This window comes from Silurus meridionalis, chromosome 1 (assembly GCF_014805685.1).
Source record: "Silurus meridionalis isolate SWU-2019-XX chromosome 1, ASM1480568v1, whole genome shotgun sequence".
Taxonomy (NCBI): domain Eukaryota; kingdom Metazoa; phylum Chordata; class Actinopteri; order Siluriformes; family Siluridae; genus Silurus; species Silurus meridionalis.
Genome location: NC_060884.1, coordinates 19,706,971 through 19,724,355, shown reverse-complemented (window position 1 = coordinate 19,724,355; position 17,385 = coordinate 19,706,971). Strand labels below are relative to the sequence as shown.

General features: G+C 37.1%; 2 protein-coding genes across 3 annotated transcripts in view; both read left to right on the top strand.

Moving 5' to 3' along the window:
- The window catches only part of parp3 (poly (ADP-ribose) polymerase family, member 3), a 10,830-nt gene extending 1,974 nt beyond the window's left edge, over window positions 1-8,856 (top strand). Inside the window, exons 3-11 of the mRNA XM_046860286.1 lie at window positions 2,449-2,574; window positions 4,632-4,811; window positions 5,185-5,323; window positions 5,716-5,936; window positions 6,078-6,233; window positions 6,353-6,430; window positions 6,619-6,796; window positions 6,953-7,096; window positions 7,663-8,856. Of these exons, the coding sequence (XP_046716242.1) occupies window positions 2,449-2,574; window positions 4,632-4,811; window positions 5,185-5,323; window positions 5,716-5,936; window positions 6,078-6,233; window positions 6,353-6,430; window positions 6,619-6,796; window positions 6,953-7,096; window positions 7,663-7,832 (1,392 nt within the window). The 3' untranslated portion in view covers window positions 7,833-8,856. The remainder of the gene's footprint in view (window positions 1-2,448; window positions 2,575-4,631; window positions 4,812-5,184; window positions 5,324-5,715; window positions 5,937-6,077; window positions 6,234-6,352; window positions 6,431-6,618; window positions 6,797-6,952; window positions 7,097-7,662) is intronic.
- A 525-nt stretch (window positions 8,857-9,381) lies between these two features.
- Window positions 9,382-12,668, top strand: gpr61l (G protein-coupled receptor 61-like). Of its 2 annotated transcripts, none has more exons than XM_046853982.1 (2): window positions 9,382-9,755; window positions 10,357-12,668. In XM_046853982.1, the coding sequence occupies exon 2, from the start codon at window positions 10,426-10,428 to the stop codon at window positions 11,701-11,703; it is 1,278 nt and encodes a 425-aa protein (XP_046709938.1). In that variant the 5' UTR covers window positions 9,382-9,755; window positions 10,357-10,425; the 3' UTR covers window positions 11,704-12,668. The 2 variants fall into 2 exon arrangements, with proteins under 2 accessions (XP_046709938.1, XP_046709929.1); XM_046853973.1 differs by having other exon boundaries at window positions 9,383-9,887.
- Window positions 12,669-17,385: the final 4,717 nt, after the last annotated feature.

Genomic DNA, 17,385 nt, shown 5'->3' with positions numbered 1-17,385 from the left:
GGAAAAAAGAAAAAAAACAGTAACTAAGTTTCTGAAAACTTATGACCATCAGGCTGAAGTAATCCGCACAAACACACAAAGCAAAGTGTCCGAAAAAACTTACGTCCGCGATGCCGAGGGGGAGATAAGCCGAGCCAGCGAGAGAGAGAGAGAGAGAGAGAGAGAGAGTTTGTGAATGGAAAAATAGGGAAATTAAAAAATACCGCGACCGGCGGCACGGCGCAAAGCCGGAAAAAAAACCCCGCAAGATCCAATACCGAACCCGAAACCAAAAACGAGGGACAGAAAAGTCTCAAACGTGAACGGCCGAAGGAGCGTGGCAGGTGCTTTCTCGGCCGCTTTCTCTGAAGCTCCCGGCTTCAACTCCTTACCGAGAGAGCCGTGCTCCTTACCGAGCGCGCACGCGTCGCTACTTACCGAGAGAGCCGTGCTCCTTACCGAGCGCGCGCGCGTCGCTACTTACCGAGAGAGCCGTACTCCTTACCCTGCTCGCCCGCGCCGGTAAGGAGCACGGCTCTCGGTGAGCGACGCGCCGGTAAGGAGTTGAAGCCGAGCGCCGCGCTCCGTTCATCGCATAACATTTAACAAAAAAATGCATATGTGCACTTACTAACAGCAGAGATTCACCAGTATACAATACAAACACCTGTAGTATCTGTAAGGTTTGATTTTTCCGCCACTTTCGCGAGTTTTTCTGCGGCTGCACAGTGCCGATCGACATAACTGATGTTAAAATTTCACATTTTTCCCCCCTTGTGCTCGAGATATCAGGGTTCTGCGACATAAAAAAAGTCGACATAACCGATAAAAAATGCTAAGAAAAAGCGAGAATTTGGCGGTTCCACTTCAAAAACGTCGACTTAATAGGGTTGTCGAGTTAACTGAGGGCGAGATAACCGGGTTCCACTGTATATATATATATATATATATATATACAGTACAGACCAAAAGTTTGGACACACCTTCTCATTCAAAAGTTTTCTTTATTTTCATGACTATGAAAATTGTAGATTCACACTGAAGGCATCAAAACTATGAATTAACACATGTGGAGTTATATGTGGAATTATGTACATAACAAAAAAGTGTGAAACAACTGAAAATATGTCTCAATTTAGGTTCTTCAAAGTAGCCACCTTTTTGCTTTGAATACTGCTTTGCACACTCTTGGCATTCTCTTGATGAGCTTCAAGAGGTACTCACCTGAAATGGTTTTTACTTCACAGGTGTGCCCTGTCAGGTTTAATAAGTGTGATTTCTTGCCTTCTAAATGGGGTTGGGACCATCAGTTGTGTTGTGCAGAAGTCAGGTGGATACACAGCTGATAGTCCTACTGAATAGACTGTTAGAATTTGTATTATGGCAAGAAAAAAGCAGCTAAGTACAGAAAAACGAGTGGCCATCATTACTTTAAGAAATGAAGGTCAGTCAGTCCGAAAAATTGGGAAAACTTTGAAAGTGTCCCCAAGTGCAGTCACAAAAACCATCAAGCGCTACAAAGAAACTGGCTCACATGCAGACCGCCCCAGGAAAGGAAGACCAAGAGTCACGTCTGCTGCGGAGGATAAGTTCATCTGAGTCACCAGCCTCAGAAATCGCAGGTTAACAGCAGCTCAGATTAGAGACCAGGTCAGTGGCACACAGAGTTCTAGTTCTGTTGGGGATTTATTCAAAATTGAAGGCATACTGAACCAGCATGGCTACCACAGCATCTTGCAGCGGCATGCTATTCCATCCGGTTTGCGTTTAGTTGGACCATCATTTATTTTTCAACAGGACAATGACCCCAAACACACCTCCAGGCTGTGTAAGGGCTATTTGACCAAGAAGGAGAGTGATGGGGTGCTGCGCCAGATGACCTGGCCTCCACAGTCACTGGACCTGAACCCAATCAAGATGGTTTAGGGGTGAGCTGGACCGCAGAGTGAAGGCAAAAGGGCCAACAAGTGCCAAGCATCTCTCGGAACTCCTTCAAGACTGTTGGAAGACCATTTCAGGTGACTACCTCTTGAAGCTCATCAAGAGAATGCCAAGAGTGTGCAAAGCAGTAATCAAAGCAAAAGGTGGCTACTTTGAAGAACCTACAATATGACATATTTTCAGTTGTTTCAAACTTTTTTGTTATGTATATAATTCCATATATAATTCCACATGTGTTAATTCATAGTTTTGATGCCTTCAGTGTGAATCTACAATTTTCATAGTCATGAAAATAAAGAAAACTCTTTGAATGAGAAGGTGTGTCCAAACTTTTGGTCTGTACTATATATATATATATATATATATATATATATATATATATATATATATATATATATATATATATATATATATATAGATATAGATATATATAGATATATATATATATATATATATATATATGATATAGATATTAATTAATAATAAAAAAATGATTCTTTATTAAAATGTACTTGTTTGTTTCTACAGGTTTATGAAGATTATGATTGTATGCTGAACCAGACCAACATTGGAAATAACAATAACAAATTTTATTTGATCCAAGTCTTAATGTATGGAAATCAATATTATTGCTGGACAAGATGGGGCAGAGTAGTAAGTAGAGCTGTTAAATTTCTGGATAAATCTTTTGGATAAAAATTAATATATACTAATATAATGCAAATTATGGTTTAATTGGGATTTTGAACAAGCCTGTAATAGTTTCACAATATGTATGTACACTATATATACATAGTTTGAATTTTTTCGAGTGAGGTTGTAAAGATTTCTGCTCAACCCAGCCATTAGGGTTGCACAAGCCAGTGCACTCTTAGTGCCGGTCCCAAGCCCGGATAAATGGGGAGGGTTGCTTTAGTAAGGGCATCCAGCTTAAAACGTGCCAAATCAATGCAGGATCATGAACCAGAATTTCATACCAGATCGGTCGAGGTCCAAGTTACCAACGCCCGCCACAGGTATCATTAGCCAACAGGGTACCTGTGAAAATTGGGCTACTTTTGGCTGAAGGCGAGGGGAAAGACATTAACAGAGACAGCGGGGAAAGAAGTGGAGGAGAGTGGAGGTCAGGGTTGGCACTTTAAATGTTGGTACTACGACTGGTAAAGGGAGAGAGGTAGCTGATATGATGTAGAGGAGAAAGGTAGAAATGTTGTATGTTCAGGTGAAAAGAGAGTAAGGCCAGGAACATTGGAGGTGGGTTTAAACTGTTCTATCATGGTGTGGATGGAAAGAGAAATGGTGTAGGGGTGATTCTGAAGGAAGAGTACAGTAAGAGTATAGTAGAGGTGAAGAGAGTTTGTGATAGAGTGATGAACATGAAGCTGGAAGTTGAAGGGGTGATGATAAATGTCATCAATGCCTATGCTCCACAAGTGGGTTGTGAGATGGAGGAGAAGGAAAGATTCTGGAGTGAGTTAGATGAAGTGGTAGGTGGTGTACCTAGAAATGAACGATTGGTGATTGGGGCAGACTTTAATGGACATGTAGGTAAAGGGATCAGAGGTGATGAGGAGGTGATGGGTAGGTATGGTTTTAAGGAGAGGAATGTGGAAGGGCAGATGGTGGTAGATTTTGCTAAAAGGATGGAAATGGCAGTGATGAACACATTTTAAGAAGAAGGAGGATTATAGGGTGACGTATAAGTGTGGAGCAAGATGCACACAGGTGAACTATGTTCTATGTAGGAGATGCAACCTGAAGGAGATTGGAGACTGTAAGGTGTTGGCAGTGGACAGTGTAGCTAGACAGCATCGGATTGGAGAAGGAGTGTGCTGGTACCAGTTTTTAAGAATAAGGGAGATGTGCAGACCTGCAGTAACTACAGGGGAAAAAAGTTGATCAGTCACACCATGAAGTTATGGGAAAGAGTAGTGGAAGCCAGGCTGAGAGAAGAGGTGACCATCTGTGAGCAACAGTATGGTTTCATGCCGAGGAAGAGCACCACAGACACGTAATTTGCTTTGAGAATGTTGATTGAGAAGTAATGGAGAGTGTGTTAGAGAAGTAAAGAAAAGAGTGCAGGCAGGGTGGAGTGGGTGGAGAAGAGGGGCAGAAGTGATTAGTGATAGAAGAGTATCTGCAAGTGAAAGGGAAAGTTTATAGGACTGTGGTCAGACCTGCACTGTTGTATGGTTAAGAGAAAGTGGCATTGAGTAAAAGACAGGAGGTGGAGCTGGAGGTAGTTTCATTAGGAGTGATGAGGATGGACAGGATTAGCCAGGATTAGCAACAAGGCAGATGTAGAGGACAAAGTAGTGTGGGGACAGATGATCAGCTGTGTTGACCCCTAAAGGGAGCAGCTGAAAGAAGAAGAAGAAGAAGGTTGTGAAGATTTGTGCTCATTTAGTCACAATAGCATTAATAAAGTCAGGTGCAGTCAGCATTCCAGTTCATCCAATAGAGTCCAGTGGGGTTGAGGTAAGAGTTCTCCAGATTGGTTTTGGATGTGGTTTATTATAAGGGTTAGTGACTTAAATTAAAATTGTTGTACCGACATTAAAGATCATCAAATCTGACCAATCACTCCTGGCACACTATTAAACAAACATTTGATCTTTAAATGTATGTTTTTCTGATTATAGTATAAATACATGTGCTAGTTCATTCTTACATTTATGCTTAACCTTGAACCCCCTTTTTGTAATGGACAGGGAGAAGCAGGACAGAATAATCTAGCTGGACCTTCAAAAGTTGATGATGCCACTAAGAACTTTGAAAAGAAATTCAAAGACAAAACAAAGAACAACTGGAGTGATCGGGACAGCTTTGTCTCTCATGCAGGAAAATACACTCTGATTGAGGTGGAAGGAGACCAGGAGGCTGAAGTGAAGGCAAGTCAAGGAATCTTATCTATTAAGACTTAAGCCTCTTTTGAGATCTGGATAAAGGCATCTGCAAAATGCCATAAATGTAAATGTATCTAATTGCAAAGTTCCCATAATTCCAGTATTGTGCTCATTTTTAAGTATTAGTAATAAAAAACGCATTACACTATGCTTGTGACACATTCTTTAAGTAAAACACAATGTCCAAAGTTTTATCTGAAATTTTTCTCCAGTTTCTGTTTGTTCAATTATACAGAAAATGACTGATATTGTACATAAATAACTTTCAAAACCATTTATTGTTTAATTAAGCATTTATTGTTGAATAAACCATTTATTGTTGATTAAAGCATTTATTGTTGATTGTTGAATGTTTCAGGTCGATGGTGCGATTAGCAGAGCAGTGATGGATACAAAGAACATTCTTCCGTGCAAGTTGGAGGCTGCAACTCAAAGACTCATAAAGCTCATCTTCAACAATGACATGTTCAAAGAGGCCATGGAGCGCATGAACCTGGGTGTGATTTTAGCTCAATCTGTTTATCTGGTTTAGGACTTTAGTTTTGACAAAACTAACAAGAAAACAAAAAGACCTATAGACAGGACTACATACAGTACAAGTGTGCAAACCACTTTTAGATGTAGTCAAGCTGACATCCTGGCCAGCAGAGCATGAGCATCATTCCATCATGGATTGTGGTCTTTTATCGATATTTAGAATGTGATGGGGAATGCTGGCTATGAACTAGTGTGAATAATTGTGACATATCTAATTTAAGCCCTTCAGTAGCATAGAGCATTTGACTTAACTCTTAAGCAACCAGTTTTCCCCTTAGGCATTGCCCTTAACCAAAAGGTAGATGTTTTTTTACTTTTGTTATGCACTGTCTAAATTTGCTCTTCTGCACAGACATTAAGAAGATGCCACTGGGGAAGCTGAGTAAGCAGCAGATTGCTAAAGGCTTTGATGCATTAGAAGAAATTGGGGAGGCAATAAAAAGAAAAAATTATAAAAGCTTGGAAGAACTTACGTCCAAGTTCTTCACCTTTATTCCACATAACTTTGGCCGCAATCGACCGCCTGTCATCAATAATGATGTTATCCTTCAAGAAAAGAAGGAGATGCTTTTGGTAAGATGTTCTGTGTACATGTTTTCTTACTGTCATTTATTGAATATTGTAATTGCTAAACATTTTGCTATGGTATATTTTAATTTATTTTGTCAAAAATGTTGGAACCATCACAGTTTCCCATGCTGTTACTTGTGGTAGGTCTTGGCAGATATAGAGATCGCCCAAAGCCTTAAAGCTGAGTCAGAAAAAGCAAATGAGGAGATGGTGGAAACTGTTCCTAATCCAATAGACCAGGACTACGAGTCTCTAAAATGCAACCTCACACTCTTGGATAAAAAATCTGAAACATTTGAGGTACACATGTTTAACGTGTATAAAATATATTTTTTAGGCAGATGTTTTAATTTATTTTTGCAATCTTTTTTTTATGGTGGTTATATAGGATTTTAATTGTTTTAATTTCTTGATTTAAGATTATCGAGAAATACTTAAATGCTACTGGCAACAACCTGAGCATAAAAGATGTATGGGAAGTGAACAGAGAAAAAGAGGTAAGCAAAATTCCGTTTTATGCATGTATATACTTTACCTTTATGTTTATAAAATATGTGCCATAGTCTCTTACCGCACACAATACTCAGACAAACTGTGGTAAAGCATTTATTTGAATTTACTCAATAAAATCAGTGTGTACGTGCTTACGGCATTTGTGCACCTGTATGTGTTTTTGTCTGTGCAGGCTGACCGCTTCAGTGAAAATGATGCCTTGGACAACAGAAAGCTGCTGTGGCATGGTACTAATGTGGCTGTTGTGGCAGCCATTTTGAAAAGTGGCCTACGCATTATGCCACACTCTGGTGGCCGGGTGGGCAGGGGGATTTATTTTGCTTCAGAAAATTCTAAATCTGCTGGTTATGGTGAGGATCCTTGGATTTCTTGTTTAATACCATCATAGAAATATCAGTAAAGTGGTCAACAGCATTTTGTTTTCAAACTGGTCTTCTATTTGGTACATGAACGATATGGTGTCATATGAAAGTGTGTAATGTGTGTATATAAATACCTTTTTGCAGTCCAAACTTCACAGAACATCGGCATTATGTTTCTGAATGAAGTTGCTCTGGGCAAGGAGTACACAATCACAAAAGATGACCCAAGCTTAAGGAAGGCCCCTAATGGCTATGACAGTGTGGTTGCACGTGGGATAGTAGAACCAGGTCGGTGTGTCTTCCATGTTAAAGTAAAAATTCTATTTAGAAAATAAATAAATTAAGTAATTATATTTTTGTCACAAGCGAAGAGATTAAAGCTGTATGAAAGTTTCATGCACAAAGAAATGCTGTAAAGAAAAGATGCCTTCAAAAAATTAAATTACATTTAACATGAATAACATTAATGTAAAAAAAAAAAAATATATATTGTGTGTGTTTGTGTGTGTACTCAAGTCATGTAGTAAAAGTTGTTTTTTTTTGTGGCAACATTTTCTTAAAAAAAAAAAGAAAAAAGTAGCCTCAGGTATGCACTTTATATGCACTGCACGTGAAAAACTGTACCTGAGGCTACTTTTATTTTTTTTTATTATATATATATATATATATATATATATATATATATATATATATATATGATTTTGATTCAGTAATTCAAAAGTAAAAATAAATAAACATCTACAATTGTATAGGTGAAAATAGAAAACCTACATGATAAGCATGATCATTTTATTAACAACAAACACCTTAATTAACCAATATTGCTATTATTTTTAATCCTTTGTACGTCTCAGATCCCTCAAAAGACGTCTTCATTACACTGGATGGAAAGAAAGTGGCTGTGCCACAAGGGAAAGCCATTCAACAATCTGAATACCAAAAAAGCAGCTTCTACAACAGTGAGTATTTGATTTACAAGGAGAGTCAGTGTCGCATCCGTTACCTGCTGGAGCTCCTCTTCTAACTCCTGCTGCAATGGGACTAGAAAAACATGCAGGACACCACTCTGCTCAACCACTAATGTTTAAACTACACAAAGTTGGAACAATACAGTTGTACTTTATTCCTAGTTAAGCAAAGTCTTTAAAGAGTCTGATTTAATGTTCACCATAACGATAAGTGACTTAATAATGCCCTTAGTAAATATATTTGTGGATTTGGTTTATATGATAAAGCCTTCATATTTAACACTTTAACTTTTTTAGACATATCTTTGTTTAAGGTAGTTATGGACTGTCTTCCTTTTATTGTAGAATCTGTAGAATCCCATGTGGAACTGAGATGTTTGCAATATATAAAGAAAATTAGGAATGAGGAATTTGCATTTTTTTCTGTTTGATTGATTTGTATTTGCTTTCTGTCCTGCTTTTTTTCCTCAAACTTCAACGTTTCAGTTTATATTCATCCCAGTTTTTTTGTTGTTGTTTCTGTTTTTCTGATTTTATGGTATCCATGAAGGCCTAATGAATCATGTGCAGCAAAAAAGGACTAATTTAAATTGGTTAAAAAATATATATTTTTTGTGCGTTAACTAGACAAGGAACTTCACAATTTACATTAGAGGGACTTATAAAATCATTATTTATTGTTATATTAAGTTTCCAGGATTCCACTTCTGGTTTCTTGTGGCTTTTCTAAAATGTTATTGGTTGTATGAGCCCATTATTCTTTGTGTAGCACTTTTTAGTACATCATCTGTTAATTATAGAAATTCATACAGTAAATACTGCTTTTGTTTTTGAAACTGTCCAAATGAAAGGGTATTAGGCATCCCTTGATCAAGGGCCCAAGAGTGGCAGCTTGGCGATACTGGGGCTTGAACCCCCGACCTTCCGATCAGTAACTCAGCGCCTTAACCACTAACCACAATATATTGCAATGTCCAACTGCACTTTTTAAAAATTAAGTTTGAAGGAATGTCAAGCTTTTAAGAGCTCTCTTGCTGTGGTGCCTGATAGGTGGAAAATAAATAATTCTGCATAAATCTACACTTGTGGCTTTATTTCTATACAGTATCCAGTAGGTGTCACTGTTGGAAGTAGCTTTGAATAGTCCAACCACGAGGCTGTGCCTGCTTGCTTATTACAGTTCCGAGGTTTAATTCTTAACAAGTTCTAAAATTCTGCTCAAAGTTTAGCTGGATGTATGTTCAGACCTTCACTTGTTGAACTTAAATGAAGATATTGGTTTATCCAGTCACCGGATAATTGCATGAATTTCAGACATTTAAATTCATTAATTGAAAATTTTGTATTCGGTACAATTTTCACTAAAATTGAGATATCTGGCAACAGACTAAGACTATAAGCTTTCTCTCTGTGTGCTCTTTGACAGGCTTCTTTAATCATATGTATTTTACTTGCTTGTTTCCAGTGTGCTCAGATTTGACTGTTAAAAAGAAAACCCTTGTTTGTTTGAATATTTTTGGATATCATTTTTAGTCACACACAAATGATTGACTTTAAATGATTATTTTAAAAAAATGTAATGTTTGTTTAGTTTTTTTTATTTTTATTATTGGTTCTTGTTAACGGGTGTATTGTAGGACCCAGGGGAGCACTCACACTCTTGAGGACAGAGGAGCATGTGTCTGTTTCAAAGAGGAAGAGAGTGTGGGGGGGGGTAAATGGAATACAATGTGTGACAGTCACAGCCCTACACACACACACACACACACACACACGAAGCACGAGAGAATCCTACTAAGACACCAATTTAAGTGATGCATCTATTGATGGACATCGGTGGATGAAGCAGACAAGGTGCCTCTCTTCTCTCACCTGGGCCCCAAGAAAGACCAAAGTGCTGTTCCACATCTTAATCCTTGGATCAGATGATGAGATTTCCCCTAAACTACAAGCTGGATAAAACATATGGAATGAGAGAGGTGAGAAAGTGTGAGCATCATATGGTGTGGATAAGGTTGACTTGCAAGCAGTCTGTGATATTTACTACATTGGGTAAGAAGGGGATTCTGCTGGACTTTGTGGGTGAACAGAAACAACAATGGTTCCTTCAGGTATGCTTTTTCCCTTTCTGTGTCCCTTAAAGAACAAAGACACCACTTTTTTAAAAGGCGATTGATTACCTGAAAGCCATTAGGGAAACAAAATAAAATCAGGAAATGTCTGATATTGGGGAAACTGTTAATTTACAATAGCAATAAATAAATAATAATAATAATAATAAAAATACATTTATATATATATATATAATATATATGCACATATATACACATATGCATAACAATTTTCTTTAGATTTAACCTACAAAACAAGGGCAATACCTCATGTTGCACAATGCATTATATTACAATGCAATACTATAGAAATACATACATTAGAAATCACACTACACAATTTTAACATCATCTTAGTGTTCCATTTAATAAAACCTCAATGAAAAGATTAGATGTGTGAAGTATTATAAATATATAATTATACCATATGATGCAATAGTTATCTTTTGTTTTTCCTCCCTTTTTTTAGCAATACAATTCAAAGGAAATAAAATATTTGGAGATGGTGGATCTTGACTTGAGATACAAACCGTAAATTATGGAGAAAGCTGGGCCAAGTTTCCTGACTAATCATACAACTCCAAACGATATATCTAGCCAATGGAGACCCACAAAGCCTACTCCTCCAAGCTTAGAGGAAGTCATCCACTCCGAATCCCAAATTAAACATCTAGTGGGGCTATTTGGCATGGTGACCCTTAACCTCGCAGCCCTGCTTGGCAACACTGGAGTTATTTTAGCCATTGCTCGAGCGCCACACACGAAGAAATATGCATTTGTGTGCCATCTTTGTGCAGTGGATTTGCTTTGCGCTATTTTACTGATGCCTCTTGGAATAGTATCGAGTTCTCCATTCTTCAGTACTGTGACATTCACAGTTTTGGAGTGCCAAGTCTACATTTTTATTAATGTGTTTCTGGTCTGTGCCTCTATTCTTACTGTAACCACAATCAGTGTGGAACGCTACTATTACATTGTACATCCCATGCGCTATGAGGTGAAGATGACTATACACCTGGCTGTTGGAGTCATGGTATTCATCTGGGTGAAATCTTTGCTTTTAGCACTTGTGACCTTACTTGGATGGCCAGCATATGGGAATCAAAGCTCAATTGCAGCTACGCATTGCTCTTTGCACTGGAGTCATAGTCGTCTGAGGAAAGTTTTTGCAATTCTTTTCAGTGTGGCATGCTTTCTAATTCCTGCAGTTGTGATTTTTGCTGTGTACCTCAATGTCTACAAGGTAGCACGGTCAGCTGCAAGACAACATGTTCCTATACCCCCCTGGCCTCCTAATCCAGCAAAGTGTCGCTCAGATTCCATTAACAGTCAGACTACCATCATTACTACCACACGGAGTCTGCCTCAGAGACTGTCCCCTGAGCGGGTATTTGGAGGTGGGAAGGCTGCTCTCACACTTGTTGTCATTGTGGGGCAGTTCTTGTTGTGCTGGCTTCCATACTTTACCTTTCACCTTCACATGTCCATCACGGCACCACTCCAGAGTCCTGGAGACATCGAGGAGATTGTCACCTGGTTAGCATACTCTTCATTTGCTGTGAACCCATTTTTCTATGGACTGCTTAACAGACAGATTCGAGAGGAACTCATAAAGTTAAGGAAGTGCTGTGCTTCCAACAGGACTGTGGAATTTGGAGGCTCTAGTCATGAAGGATCCATCCAGGAAAACTTCCTGCAGTTTTTGCAGAGGACCAGCAGCAAAACTGAGACTACAAAATCCAGCTGTGTGAACTCCAGCCCTAGAAACACCCTGGACCATGGGGTCAGCATACCAGGACAGATACCTGAAGAGTAACTAGGACTCTGAACATGTCTGTTGTATTATATTATTGGGTTTGTTATCATTGGGTTTGTTGAAATGGGTTTTACATTAAGTTAAGCCATATTAATACCGATTTTTGTAATTGTGATTGATCAAAAGGTAAATTTTTTGTTGTGCAATGGATGTGGTAATAGAGATGTCTAAAGTAAAATGATATCTAATCTGTTTAAGGGACTTTATGATCATCAACCATTCTTTAAGGCAATAACTAATATTCAAAATGAAATGTCGTCATATGACTGAAATGAAACATTTCTAAAAGAAATGCATAATATAATTATAAATTTTTATTTCTTTCATAACTGTGTGTGAAATTGACAGAATTAGACATTAGTCTTCCAGTAAAGCTATGGCTCCTGTTTAGCTTGCTAATTCCATTCGCCTGTCTCCATGGAAATGTGGTGTCTTGCATAGCAACAGGGTTCTTTTGAGCTCAGGTCTGCTTGTATAAGTGACAATGTTCTATGTTAGATTTTCACCCAAGCCAAGAGCAATAATACATTACCTGTAGTTCAACACTAATTGCACATTTACATTAGTGTACCTGGGTGTGGAAACCTGGGTGACCTATTTTGCTGTTTCTATCTAAATGCATTTATTACACTGAGACACAGACCCATGCTGGTCTGAACCACTGAAAATCATTACCATGCAACAAAAGTGCTCAGGCAGAGATAACAGCATGAGTTTTATGGGCTTTTTGCTGTTTGTAGAGGACCATTACAAACAGGGAGTGAAAAACCAGGAGCAGGCTGGTTTGTCCACATCAAACAAGAACAATACCCGGGGTTACATGTGCTTTCATTATGTACAGTAGCTAAGGCTGTGTAATGTATAATGAAGGTGGAGAATACTGTATGAATATTATGTATGCAAAGAGTGGCTATGGTGCATTTTTCTTCAACCTTTTGTTTAAAATATAAAAACAGTGTACAGCTTGGGCAGTAAAAGATTTATATATATATATATATATATATATATATATATATACACACACAACTGAAGCTCTTTCTAATCCTGTTATAGATTCAGTAGATAGTGATCTTGCCTTAAACTTTAAACAGTGAGCCAACCATCAGGGCTGACCAAGAGAGAATGTGAACCAGAGACACATGCATATGTGGCATTATTAGGGATTCATTCAAACTTGAGTATTTCTGTCATGATCAAAACAATAGCAGAACAAAACAATATCTGAAAGGATTTAGAGATGCTAAAGTAAAGATTAAAGGGAAATGATATAAGAGAAAAAAGGTGGGGAGTGGACAACAGACAATAACCCTTTGTATCTCTGTGAATGGAGGATGCAAAGAGAATGAGTTGCGTTAACCTGTGCTAGTGTGGTCACAGACCTTACTTATGCATCTAGTGCCTATGTATTGTATATAGTGAGCAAAAAAAATAAATTTTTGTGTCAGATTTTGAACTGTACAAATAAAAACCTTTCATTATCACACAAAGTAAAACTGCACACAGCAAGCTTTAATCATTTTACTTCATTAAAATCTAAATAATAGTGCATTAAGTGCGGTCAGGGCAAATAATAGCGTGGCATGTAAGTGTCTGGTAACACACAAAGACCTTGACATATACCATTGTAATGTGCTTGATTACACAGATGTTTATATAACCTGCAGTACTGATTTTGGCAGTGAATACATTCACCAAAGTAACAATACAGTAATAAAAATTGTAGTTCAGTTACATAGCATTTAGGACAATTAGCAGAAAATGCTGAGAGATGATGTGGGGAATCAGATCAGTGCCTGTTCAAAGTAGTGCACAAGAGCAGGGAGACAGTGTGGGAAAATAGTGGATGAAAAGATGGTGAAGGAGTGTAAAGGGTGGAAGGAAACACTGAGTTGTATCTGGTTCACAGTGTAATAAGAAAAGTCTAAACCAGACCGGAGTCATATACACAATTAGTGTGCTATTGAGACATTAAAATGCTACCAAATGTTTCCTATACTGTGGATGACATTATAAAAGTTTGTCAACTGTAAATGTAAAACTATAAAAATAATACACAAAAAGTATACACATTATTATAAATAATTAACATTTATCTTTTACAAATTACCTCACTATATGAATCATATAAGGGAAGTAAGTACTCAAGTTCTAAAGATATGTTCATTTCTCCTCCCATGTTTAACCATCCAATTATATGGGCAATATTTTGTGGACACTATAAAACGATACAAATCATATGTGCTTTTTGAACATTCCATTCTACAATTAGTCTGCATTTGCTATTATAATAACTTTCACTCCTCTTGGAAGATTTGGGCTTTTGGAGATTTGTGCTCATTCAGACCAAAGGGCATTAGTAGAGTTATCTACCGATGGGTGAAGAGGTGAAGTCAAGTCAAGCCAAGTTTATTTCTATGTCACTTTTCACAATGGATGTTGTTTCGAAGCAGCTTTACAGAATTTAAGATGAGGTTGAATGATAGGTATTAATCCCTGATGAGCAAAACTGTGGCAAGGTCTGTGGTGTAGTCAGAATTCCATTTCATCACAATGGTGCTTAATAGGGCTGAGGTCAGATTTCAATAGCAGGCCAGTTAAGATCTTCCACTTTAACTCATGCAAACCATATTTTCCTGGAACTTGCATTGTGCACAGGGGCATTGTTATGCTAGAACAGGTTTGTGAAGGGAACATGTAATGTTACTGCATCTACCACTTTGTGGTAACATTTGAGCAAAGAACCACATATGGCTGGAAAAGTTGTGTGTCCCAATAAGTTCATCCACAAGAATAAAACTTAATCCAAAGTTCTACTTTGTATTTTCATGGAGAAAATGTTAAAATGTTTTATATCTTTTATTTTATTACATGTGAATTTTAGTGTATTGATTTTCATTAAAGTAACTATCTCTGCTTTAGCCCATGCCATCTACCTGTAAATACAGTCTATCAAACCCTGGTCTATCATTCCTGCAAAATATCTATCTGGGTTCATCCTACTCGCAACAGATTTATCCTGGAAAAAACATCTGTTTCTTTTTCACAAAACCCTGTGCTGCAATGACATCCAAGGCTGGCACTGGTTTGTAATAGCAGGCTGTAGGCTTAATGGGTCTTAGTCTTAATGGGTCCAAAGGTTGAAGGATAAGGGGAAATTCTGTGAGCTAGTTATCACACAAGAACAACAAAGTAAGATAGACAGCTTTTTTTATTTTATTTTTTTACTTTTTGTAAAAGATAATGAAAATACTTTAATAAATATTATTAAAATGTGTAACACATTTCTATTTTTCCTAACAATTAATTGAATGCAAGTTTATTAACTCAGAATTTATTATGGGCTGGTTAAAATATAAGCAGTTAGTTAGCAATGCAATTGATGACTAGCTGTATTCATAATTTTCTTTCTGTTTGGACAGATTTGGTTTTGGAGAAGAAAACATTTTCTTCAAAACACAGAAGGTAAATTGTAAAATAATTCTGCAATGTCTTTTAAAGTTTTATATGATCAAATGCCCTGAATATGTATCTGAATATAATATATTTTTAGGACCTAAATAATGAGTTGCTAGATACAGCTTGGTTTTGCATGCCTCTTAATGCTCATCTCTTCAATCTCTTGATACTCACCCCTGAAAAGATTAGTTTTAAGCTACATTAAGCATTAACACATTATACCTAAAGTCAATACTGAACATATTTACTTTATCATATATTTATACAACAAATTGCACTAGTATGTAGAAATAGTGCACCAGTATGAATACTGATTGTACACATTAGGGTGACATGGCATTCTGAATAGTATTTTATACAGAGTTTGGGACATATCTTTTAAAAACAAATGTTTATTCAAATACCCAGAAACTTTGTGCTGTATGATAATTGTGTTATTATAGTACAGTATAAATTACTGTCACTGTACTCAAGCATTTGATGACACTTGGGATTGGGAAGTGTCAATGGTGACAGCAATACTTCTTCCAACTGTTAAGCATGAATTGGCAAAAAACAAATTGTAAACAGACAGATGTTCAGATTAAATCTTTAAGATCTTGTAACTCTATATTACATCGTGGTTTGTCTGTCAGTCTCCATCCGACTTGTCCATGTGCCCTCCCGAAATCCTTGTACAATAGCACAATATCTCATTAATGGGTTGAATTTCTTTTTTAGGATTTAGAAATATTATCATTGTTACCTGCAAAACTGATTAGATACTGAATTTAATCCAATCAAGGTCATGCCATAGCAAGCCAAATATCTGAAATATTTTTTCTTCAGTATTTTCCTTCCTTTTAGTCTTATACAGATGATACTTACACGTTCATAATCAGTAACTCAAGGGTCATCTATCTCAATATATTTATCTATATTTCTTTGCCGTTGGCTTTTAAAATAGTTTGACACAATTTACTCACTCATACTAGTGATGCTATTTTAGATTTATTGCTTGCATTACATTATTTATAGGATTTGACCATATGTGTCCCATGGAAGTGGACTAGACTTCAAATATGAGTTCAAGTAAGGGCAAAGAATGATTCCAAAGCATGATTTACCATACCTCCTTAACAATTCTATCAAAAGGTTTGAAAACACACAGCTAAGAGTGGCCTGGTTTATCCTTCTGTAGCCAAGACGTAGGAAATCAATAACATCAGATCTGTGACACACATTGTTTACTGTTTCGCTACTGGCAACCGCCACGCACAAGCATCCACTGCACAGAGGAGTGAGACTCCAGCCAATAGACTATATTGACTGCTGTCTTGTCACTGCAATAAAAAACATTTCTACAATAGTGTGCTTTGTACACTGTTGTACGGTACATGAATCAGAATGCTTTCGGAGATGTGTTTATATTTTACTAATATTTACTGATTCCAAAAAAGAGATGACTGCCAGACATTCTTGAATAAAAGATAAAGGTTACCCTCTTTCGTTTAAAAAAATGCCACTTAACTTGCACTATGGCCAACTCTTGGTTTGGACCATGAGGAGAGTCACTGGAGAGTGTTTATGAACTGCCAATATCTTCCAGACCTTCCAGTGTCTTTTTAGGATCAGTACCTGACCCTGAGTAATTCACATTCTTAATAGAAAAGGCTTTGGGACTTTCAGGAGATTACTGTTACAGGTTACACATCCTCAGTGAAGTTCTATACTAACAGATTTGTTTGATGCATCAGTCAGTGTCTCTTTGAAAATGTTAAATTATTCTTATATTCAATTAAGATTAGTATAATTGTAAATTTACTGACAGGGTACATGTCCCCTCCGTCCCCCCCGGGATTTACGCCCATGGTATCAGGGACTTTTGAGTACAATCCTCAACAAGATTTTCTGTAACTCTTAAATTGTCCTCAAGAGGGAGTAGTTTCGACATTTCAAGGATTTGAAAATTACCTCAGGTGGTCTGCCATTTAGTAGTACAACCATGGATATGTACATAACATGTTTTTTGACTGTTTTTACTTAAACAATATTAATGATATTGAGTTTACCACAATTAACTTTATTGTTGTTACATGAGTTGTAAAAACATTTTACTCTTCAACAACAAGCAGATCATTTAAACATATGTCTGTCTATGATCTTGTTTTTTTATTTCTTCTTCTTCTACTTATTATTATTATTATTATTATTATTTATGTTATTTTTGTTGCTGATGATATTCTA